The 9,612-nt window shown below is 40.9% G+C and overlaps 2 protein-coding genes across 4 annotated transcripts; one reads left to right on the top strand and one right to left on the bottom strand.

Annotated features, from left to right (window-relative positions):
- The first annotated feature begins 1,728 nt into the window (after positions 1 to 1,728).
- On the top strand, positions 1,729 to 5,929 carry gnb3a (guanine nucleotide binding protein (G protein), beta polypeptide 3a). 2 transcript variants are annotated; one of them, XM_026370613.1, is made up of 9 exons: positions 1,729 to 1,837; positions 2,696 to 2,816; positions 3,020 to 3,165; positions 3,471 to 3,534; positions 3,624 to 3,786; positions 3,875 to 3,941; positions 4,040 to 4,241; positions 4,327 to 4,543; positions 4,742 to 5,929. In XM_026370613.1, exons 2-9 carry the CDS (start codon positions 2,760 to 2,762, stop codon positions 4,846 to 4,848), a joined length of 1,023 nt encoding a protein of 340 aa, XP_026226398.1. In that variant the 5' UTR covers positions 1,729 to 1,837; positions 2,696 to 2,759; the 3' UTR covers positions 4,849 to 5,929. The 2 variants fall into 2 exon arrangements, with proteins under 2 accessions (XP_026226398.1, XP_026226399.1); XM_026370614.1 differs by lacking the exon at positions 1,729 to 1,837 and adding an exon at positions 2,447 to 2,560.
- A 507-nt stretch (positions 5,930 to 6,436) lies between these two features.
- cdca3 (cell division cycle associated 3) lies at positions 6,437 to 9,353 on the bottom strand. Of its 2 annotated transcripts, none has more exons than XM_026370600.1 (6): positions 9,272 to 9,353; positions 8,501 to 8,655; positions 8,293 to 8,413; positions 7,282 to 8,202; positions 7,129 to 7,196; positions 6,437 to 7,021 (listed from the first exon to the last, which is right to left on the bottom strand). In XM_026370600.1, exons 2-6 carry the CDS (start codon positions 8,630 to 8,632, stop codon positions 6,929 to 6,931), a joined length of 1,335 nt encoding a protein of 444 aa, XP_026226385.1. In that variant the 5' UTR covers positions 8,633 to 8,655; positions 9,272 to 9,353; the 3' UTR covers positions 6,437 to 6,928. The 2 variants fall into 2 exon arrangements, with proteins under 2 accessions (XP_026226385.1, XP_026226383.1); XM_026370598.1 differs by having other exon boundaries at positions 6,929 to 7,021; positions 8,501 to 8,651; positions 9,272 to 9,351.
- Positions 9,354 to 9,612: the final 259 nt, after the last annotated feature.

A 9,612-nucleotide genomic window follows, 5' to 3' on the forward strand; every position in this document is an offset into this window, starting at 1 on the left:
CATGCTGCTCACATGATGCATCAGATGAAATATATGGTCAAGGCTGAAAGATTTTTCTAATCAATCTCTAAACTAAAATATAAACAGAACTACATATGTGACTATATATACATAATCGTGATCACACAGTATGCAGGACATACATTAAAAGAATGTGTTAATTAGAAAATAAAATCAAAACACTGACACAGTTAACGCACTTATTTATGTTTGCATTTGTGTGCAGAAGGATTTATGTGGGATCGTACAATTCTGGCTGCTTCATGTAGAATGAAAATCTGAATAAAATACAAATTCCTTTTGTTGTCTGACTCCTGATACTGTCAGTTATAATCTGCATGATACAACTATGTGAAGTTGTTTTTGTGAATGTTTCATTCAGGGCTTTAAAATGTAGAATGATAGACATAAAAATCTTATGTTTACATCATTGACTGCAGAAGAAAGAAAAGGTACTAAGTTTGAGCAACCTGGATAAAAACTTAAACCGCAGTTTGTGATGTAAAATTAATCCACACTGTGAGAAAATAATGTTTCTACAAACTGAAGACTACAGAAGCAGACAGAAACGTCAATTCTTGGCTGCTCCAGTGAACTAAACATCCAATAATGAACAGTAAAATCACATAAATGCATTAGCCAGTCTGGTGATTTATTTACCACAATGCACACAGCAGCTTTAAACACCTGAAGACGTTCGCTACCACAGAGTAAACAACAAGTCACAATCTTGATTACATCTTTTTGTCTATATATTCTCCAACCCTAGTATCATCCCGAATGTGGTTTGTTTAGTGCTAACTGGCTGTGCCTGTGTTGCAAATAAAAGTAGGTGTAACTCTACAGTCATTAAAATCAAATTAACAAGAGCCAACATAGGATTCTAATTTTGTTTTGTTAGCTGAACCACGAATTCAAGACTGTGACTTATAACAAGTCAGGAGCTCTGAGCACAGGTCACTGGTCTCTCTCAAGTTCACAGGTCCAGTCCCACCAAAAGCACTTTACCTTCTCCATCTGCCCCCTCCCTCATTCTCATCCCACTATCTGCCCTCACCCCAACCCTTTCTCCGTCTCTTATCCAGATGCAAAGAGCAGTCAGTAATCGGATGAGAGCAGATTTGATTCAAAAGGCTTTCCTTAAAATCTCAGCCAGTAGGATTTAAAACTCACTCTCCTGCCTCGCCTCTTACCCCCCACCTGCCCTCCCTCACTTTGCCTCCTCTGCTCTCTGGCTGTGTTAATGCACTTCACTATCCAGCAACCCTTAGTAGTCATTTAATCACATGGAACAATGGCAGGGTCCTAGGGACAGAATGGCAAAAGGGTAAAACCACGACTAAAAACACTCAAGCAGTCATTACAACAGTCATTACTGAAGCAATTTCCCATCTGGAACAAAGGCCGAAAATCCCCTGTTACCAACTTTATAGATAATAGTCATCAGCAGTTTAAGGCAGTTCACCCACACTGCAGCTGCTGAGGTGTTTTGGTGCACTGCACTACAATAAAGGCCATAAATCAACACTCCAATTTCATTTAAACATGTTTCGGGCCATCATCGATTTAAGTTAAGCATTACAGATGAAAAGGTAAAAGATAGAAACCCATTGGTAAAACAATTAAAGCAAATCTCTTTCTTTTACAGAGTCACTCCCTCCTTCACTCCCTTCCTCTCCTTTTCACTTCAAACAAATTAGAGGCAAATCCACTTGGTCATGTGTTTTGACAGGGACACTCATTCAAATAGTGAAAGAGAGAGAGAGAGAGAGAGAGAGAGAGAGAGATTGCTGCAGGGAGACATACAATACGATCAAGTATTCCCTCAGTTTTCAAGGTAAGATAAAGGAAATAGCATCACATTTAATTGCTTCGCAGAAAAAGATCATTTGTAATATGTGCATGTGTGCAGTAGAAGGAGGAAGGTGTATTTAGCTGACTCTGGTTATGTTGTGCTGCTTTACTATGGAGTTAGTGTCATGTTCTCCTCTTTGAACTCCTGCATTTGTGTACGGCTTGAGATCGTGACTGTGCCTTATCACTTGTGCCTTGATTACATTTGTCACACTGTATGAGTTTGTCCATTAGGTTATTGGTTTAGTGCTAAACATCGCTCATTTAATCATGACATTACCAAATTCAATAGCCATCAACATTAGGTGACAGTGCACTGGAGTGTGTTAAATAGCACAAACTCCCCTATGAGTGTTGTGAATTGAGAGGTGACTGGCTGGGAGCTGATGGATTGATTACATTATTACAGGACATACTGGTTTGTGTGTACATTCAGGGTGAGGATGTGTACTCACTACAAGTGTCACATTATGTGAAGAACAAATAATTCCGCTGTTCATGTCATGCTTGAATATTTATATAGTCTGCGTGTGTTTGTGTGTCGGGTGCACATGTATATAAATGCATGTGTAGGTCTGTTCTGTGGGTTTCTCTGTGCGCTCCTGAGTGTTTGTGAAAGTTTGCAAAGCAGACGAGGGCCGGTTTGACTTGCAAAATAGCACCTACTTGGAGACAGGAGCTAGAAAAAAGACTGGAAATCATTCAGGTAGTACCAGCAACGCTCCAGCATGAAACATAAGTGAAGGCAACGCTGTTACTGCATTTTCTTTCATTATTTATTGTTTACTAATTTCTGCTTTTGTCACCTCACTAACATTCTTGCTGTTGTTGTTTATTTTAGGATTATCGGCTTTCCTGACATCTTTCCCTCTCTTCACTGCTGACAGTGCCTAACGACCATTACCATGGGTGAAATGGAGCAATTGCGAAAGGAGGCAGACGGTCTGAAAGACCAGATCACTGTCAGTATTTTATTCCATAACATCTGCAACAAATAGAAAATCAATATGACTTTACAAAACTTCATGTCTTTGCTTCTGACCTTTTGATTTATCCTTAAAACATTCTGATAGATCTACCCTGCCCAAAATAACTGTACATAAACTTCACTGTAGGATTATTACTAGAAGTGACCTGACCTCCATTGTTTGTATCTGCTCCATAGGCAGCTCGTAAGGCAGTGCAGGACACCACACTGCAGGAGGCAGCAGCTGGGATCACTGTGGTGGGGCGGATCCAGATGAAGACCAGGAAAACACTACGGGGTCACCTTGCTAAAATCTACGCCATGCACTGGGCCACCGACTCCAAGTAAACAACCACAGCATATTGTTTACACATTGAAAGACCACCTGTTGTTTTATTTCACAGCCAAGAACTGATTTTCCTCTATTAAATTTCCATTACATTTGGCACCAAATTAGAGTAAGGAGAGCCAATAAATTCTGGAGGGCACTCTGATAGGACAATTAGATTTGTGATGAATTAATAGGAGCATTGCCCAAACCTGTTCAGAAAATGTTCAGATAAACTTATCACTAGGACCTTTCATGTCACCGCCTCCTCCAACTTTCTCATTCTTTGTTTTAAATCACTGTCAATGTAACCTCCACCAGACTGTGTGTCAGCGCCTCACAAGATGGGAAACTGATCGTGTGGGACAGCATCACAACCAACAAGGTAGGAAAGAGCAAATGAGACGTTTATTATAACGACAATAAAAAGTTCAAGACAAATGAGTGTCCTCTGTGTCCCCTCTGTGTCCCCAGGTGAACGCCATCCCCCTCAAGTCATCATGGGTGATGACTTGTGCCTATGCACCTTCTGGAAACCTAGTGGCTTGTGGTGGTCTAGACAACATGTGCTCCATCTACAACCTCAAAGGCAAGGACGGGAATGTCAAGGTCATGCGTGAGCTGGCAGCACACACAGGTAGGTCAACACGGCCTGGAAAGTAAACTCTTGAGCTCACTGATGTTCACAAGTTGAAGTTTTTTTGTTTTTTTTTTCATTCCTGCAGGTTACTTGTCCTGCTGTCGTTTCATCAGTGACACAGAGATCATCACCAGCTCAGGAGACTGCACTTGGTATGAAAACTGTGTAATTAACTAAACTGAAATTGTGCTGCACTTCCTTTTTTGCCGCACAATATGAAATAAACATTGTCTTTGTTCTTTCCTTTTAGCATACTGTGGGATATTGAGACAGGAACCCAAAAGATTGTCTTTGCAGGACACCAGGGAGACTGCATGTCCCTGGGGGTGGCCCCAGATTTCAATTTTTTTATCTCAGGGGCTTGTGACTTCACTGCCAAGCTCTGGGACATAAGGGAGGGCACATGCAGACAGACCTTTGCAGGCCACGAGAGTGACATCAACGCAATTGGGGTGAGGATGAGGAGACTTTCCTCCTCAAGTCTGAACTGTCAAACTCGAACGAGGCTTAGTTTCTAATCCACCTTCTTTCCTCCAGTTCTTCCCCAACGGTAATGCAGTGATAACAGGGTCCGATGATGCCACCTGCAAGCTGTATGACCTGCGAGCCGACCAGGAGCTCATCACCTACCAGGACTCCAGCATCATGTGTGGGGTGACCTCCTTGGCCCCCTCGCTGTCTGGACGCCTGATATTAGCAGGTTACGATGACTTCAATGTCAACATCTGGGACTCGCTCAAAGCTGAAAGAGTCGGTGAGTACAGGCGGAAAATAGAGATGAGAAAGTGAACTTAGAAATAGATTTTGAAGCATGTAGAACACGTTTAAACGTTAGAGTTAGGATGAGGTTAGATTGAGGTTAAAGCACAAAGAGAAAACACATCTGAACTTTAAGCCACAGTGATTTCCAGTGGCACTTTTTATACTTATAATGTGATTTTCTGTGGTTCAGGAGCCCTGGCTGGTCACGACAACAGGGTGAGCTGTATCGGAGTGTCTGCAGACGGCATGGCGTGCTGCACAGGATCCTGGGACAGCTTCCTCAAGATATGGAACTGAAGCTGTTCCTCACCAGCGAGCACAAAGAGAGCAGTTAACATCTGCCTGGGAGAAAGAGATAAAAAAAGTAACTGTAGTTTGAGGGAGGGATGAGGAGCCACACAGGGAGAGAAGAGGGTATTTTAATTGTGCCAAGTCCTATCTAATGTTGTAGAGGGGGTGTAATGTGAAGATTTTCTCCACTTTGTCACATTGCGTTCTTACCTTTCTTTTCACATTAGTGGGGAATTTGGTTTGCAACAAGGGTGGGGGTGTCAGAAAAGATCATCCTCTTGATAGTGACTTATATTCAAAGGTTCAAATTGATAACATATGCACATTTATCGCAGCAATTCAAAGATCATCCAATGAGAACAGTTGCCAAATGAAATTGGTAGCACGCTGGACAGAATTGAAAATGTGTCAAGTTACCACCTGTGTAGGTTCACACTAGCGCTAATAATATGCTTTTTTTTCAGAGCATAGGTTATGTCATATGAATAATAAGAGCATTTGCATTTAGTTTCAGACTGTTGTTTGTTCCTAGTTTTGGTAGCTTCCCTAGATGCTTACATTTATTTTATTTTCATTTTCCAATTTTAATTAAAACTGAGTTATAGTTTGCAGATGTCTAGATGAGTGTTTAAGTTGTTGTGTATGGGACACATGGACAATAGTTAACAGGATTTGGGGTCACAGCACTTGACATAGCATTTTGGTAGCTAGATCTGAAAACTACTTTGGGTAAACTGTTCAACTGACAGATGGTATAATAAAATATTTTTTATGGTTCACCAAGCACTTACAAAAAGATGACCCATTTGTCTCAGGACAAAACCTTTTGTATGAGTGTGGATGATAACGGCTGTTGTGTGGATATAAGCAATACATCTGAATATGTATGTAAAAATCAACCTTTTCCTCCATGTGGTACGAGATAAACTTGAAGGACAGTTTGTGTATATACAAAAAAAAGAAAAGAAAATCCAAGCTCTGGCTAGAATTTGGACTGCATCCTTTCCAACACTTGGATAAACACTGTGCAAAGTAAAGCAATACTAACTTTTTAACCACTGACTAATAAACATGGGATTCTACATTACACAAGTGGTTTTTCAGAATTATTTATTAATTATTTTATTAATATTTTGTGCTTAGAACATCCATTTTTATTTTTCACTCGAAATCTAGTGAGTCATGAAACATGTGATACTGCCGAAGACCAAGAAAAACCTTTAAAACTTTTAATATCTATACAAAAATGTGGTAACTTTATGTTTAAACTCGTACATTCCTGGCTTGTTTACAGTTTGCTAGTCAACATACATCTTCATTGTAAATGGTTAATTTCATCAATGCTGTGACCTTGTTTTAGTGTAAACCACTGCAAAAATGCTTAATAATGCACTTGAATATGATTTATTGTAATTACCATGTGACTTGCACAGACTATACAAAGTAAGTACACATAGGTAGTAAATGTATATCTTGCATTACAAATCACAACACACATATGGCACCACTTGAAACATAGTACTTACTTGCTCATACCTGAAACCTACATAATAGTACTATCTCTGTGCACCTCTGGTTAGACGCCAACTGCATTTCATTGGCTCTGTAACTGCAATCTGCACAGTGACAATAAAGTTCAATCTAATCCAGTTTGATACTTGAACAGACCTGGGGGAAGAGGGAGAGCAAACAAACCTGGAAGTGGAATGACACACAGAAATAAGATTTGCAGTTTAACAAAAATTTATTGTTGAGTTTTTAGTGTATTTCATTTGTGTAGAAAGACTCAAAATTTTACAATTTATTGGAGGAAATGAAGGCATCTCCAAACAAAGCACAAAGAAATAACTATTGAAGCAGAAAAAAAACAGTTTACAGCCGATATAAAAATTTAAAGCTGAAGAACGAAGGCAAATAATTTTATTTATATTTACAAAAAAGACAAAACTGATTGAAAAACCACACAAAGCGGCAGTTGAAAGTATATACACAAAACAAAACTCAGTTTAAGAAGACTGTACACATAAAAGCATGTTTTTAAGAGATGTAAAAGGGAGCACGAATCTGTATTCATTACTACCGAGGATCATCTGTTCTCCTTATCCAGAGCTATAGCCAGCACTCTGTTGTCTGTGTGTCCAAGCCTCTGCTTATTTGGGGTGGACGCCTTCAGCTTAATCTGGAAAGTAGGAGAAGACAAAACAACAAACAAGGTCACTTATTAAGACAATTCAGTATCATCAATATACATGCAAATATGTCTTTACTTTTTCTTATGTACAGTACCTGAGAGCGTTGGTCCCTGGGTGAGTTGGTCTCCTTAAGGATCTGCAGAGGGGAGCGGCCTTCAGCACCTAGAAAAGAAGCAAAAAAAAAAAAGTTAAAACAAAACACCATCATTGTGGTATAGAAACAAGAAAACTGTCACACCTTACACACCTTTCTGTTTCAGTTTTCCAGACTGTCCCTTGTTTTCATTTGTTGCATTCTTAACAGCAACACGTAAGGCGAGAGGAGACGAGTTTCCTTTTCCACTGTGCCCCTGCACCCCTCTGGCTCTTAGCCCAGTGGCACCGAAGCCTTTTCCCAACCATTGAGGCTTGAACACCACCTGACTGGGGCTCTTTGAATCAAAGGTGGGGCAGCGGATGCCGGTGCAGAGCTGTGGGCCAGAGACAATTGGCGGTGGCGCAGGTGCAGAAGGCAAAGATTCTTTAACACTGTCTTTTGTTTCTTCAAAAGATGGTATTTTCTCCTCCTCCTTTGGCTGTGCAGGGGATGTTTGAACTGAGGAATCTCCTAGGTCAGTTGCTGGTGAAGGTTCAACAGGGGACTCGGGTTCAACGGTGACAGAAGGAAGAGCATAAGAGTGATCCACACCACTCGTGAGTGTCTCCACTTCCACACTAGGCACTGGGGAAGTACTATCACGGTGCACCTCAGCAAAGATCTGTGATGATGTAGCCCCGTCATGGCAAGTAATCAGGCTCATGCTCAGCCTCTTGTGGAGAGGAGACTCTGTTGCCTCTTCTGCCTCCTCCAGGCTAATATCTGCCTCAGTTTCTACATCAACTTCCACCTGGGGCTTGTCAAGAAGCACAAAGGGGCTTGAGTCAGCCAGGCTGTGGAGAGGGGGTTGCACAGGGGTGTCAAGGAGTCTAGCATGTACAGCCAGAGAGCTGAAAGGCTGCGAAGACTGAGGAGTCAACAGGGGCTCAGTGGACGCCAACTCATCACTCTTGAAGACCTCCTCTTCCTCCACAGCATCACTGAATAGTTTCTGAGGGTCTTCAGGGAGTTTGCTTTCTGTGTCATTGTGGAAAAGCATTCCCAGACGGCGAGCAAAAGACCCAACTGTCGCTGTAAGGGCAAGTGGAAGATCACGTTAGTTAGTGAATTCTGAATGTGAAAAAAGCCAAACTCAAAGTTAATGTTTTCCCCAAAAGTTACCTCTCATGACTTCTCTAACAGGGGTGCGGATAACACCAACAGTGGGTGAACGGGGATCAGTGAATGCCAGGGGAAATTCACTTTTCACCATAGCCGAAGTCTTGTACATATGTCCACCAACCTAGAAGAAAGATTTCATATGATTAACCCATTTTCAAATGTTTTCCGGCTACAGCCTAGTGGCCTAGGTAATAAATCAACCAGGTACCTGAATAGGAGTACGAGAGATGCCTGTTGAAGGAGAGCGAGGATCTATCACATAACTGACTCGACTGTTTCTGTTGACTGGTTCTGGTTTTACTGGTGCAGCTGCAGCCAACTTGCTCTCACTGGATCCCATGATGCTTATCGAATGGTACCTGGCTCAAAGGTAAACAGAACATAACACAACACCGTTTTATTGTCTGCATGAGAGTAAATTTGTCACAAAAACATGCAAAATAATAAGGTGACAAAACCCTGTATAAAGGCATTTACAATAACTAAAATAACATCAGTGCATGAAATACATGTGTCCTCTCAACTCAACATGTTCTCACAATCAAAACATACAATCATACACTAATACAATGTGAAATGAATTGAGATAAAGCTGTACACACTAAAACACTAACTTAGTCTAAGCTTTGTCTCGGTTGACTAACGTTACACTGTGTTATAGAGTTGACGATTAGCTATATTTATTTAGCGTTAACCTAAATAAATACAGCTAAACATGATTGCACGTTAATATAAATTGTACCCACGATTAAAATATGACTTTTCTATCAGCTGTGGATTACAGAATTGGCTAGCAAGCTAACAACAAGCTAGGTCAGCTAACGTTAGGGTCAGTTAGCATGAGTTGTAACTTTGATAGTAACGTTAACTACTGGCCGTGATTATTTAATGATGTTATTAAATTAGAGTGCAGACTACTTCGGCTTACATTAAACTAAAGTCTGTCACATATTGAATTCCGCATAGTGCCCTTGCTTACCTTAAAAGAGACTATTCTAGTCGATCAGACGTGAAACTTCTGCTACAGTTGCGATAAACTGGAAACGCACGACTTTTAAAACATTTAAATGGCGGGGTTGACTACATGTTATTTTTAAATGAGCCAATCAGCGTACGCGTCGTCTCCGCCTCCTCGTCGCCAATTGGCTGAGAGCGCGACGCTCGGGATGTGGGCGTGGCGTCAGGTTGATAACATCCGGAAGTTTGAATAAATCCAGAGTTAGTTTTTTTATTTTGTCCTCCTGAGACACACCTCACCCTCATCCTGCAGGTCTTTAGCAAAGTTAGAGAGAAAAAAACAAACTAGAATATATAATTTTC

This window comes from Anabas testudineus, chromosome 16 (genome assembly GCF_900324465.2).
Source record: "Anabas testudineus chromosome 16, fAnaTes1.2, whole genome shotgun sequence".
Classification (NCBI taxonomy): Eukaryota; Metazoa; Chordata; class Actinopteri; order Anabantiformes; family Anabantidae; genus Anabas; species Anabas testudineus.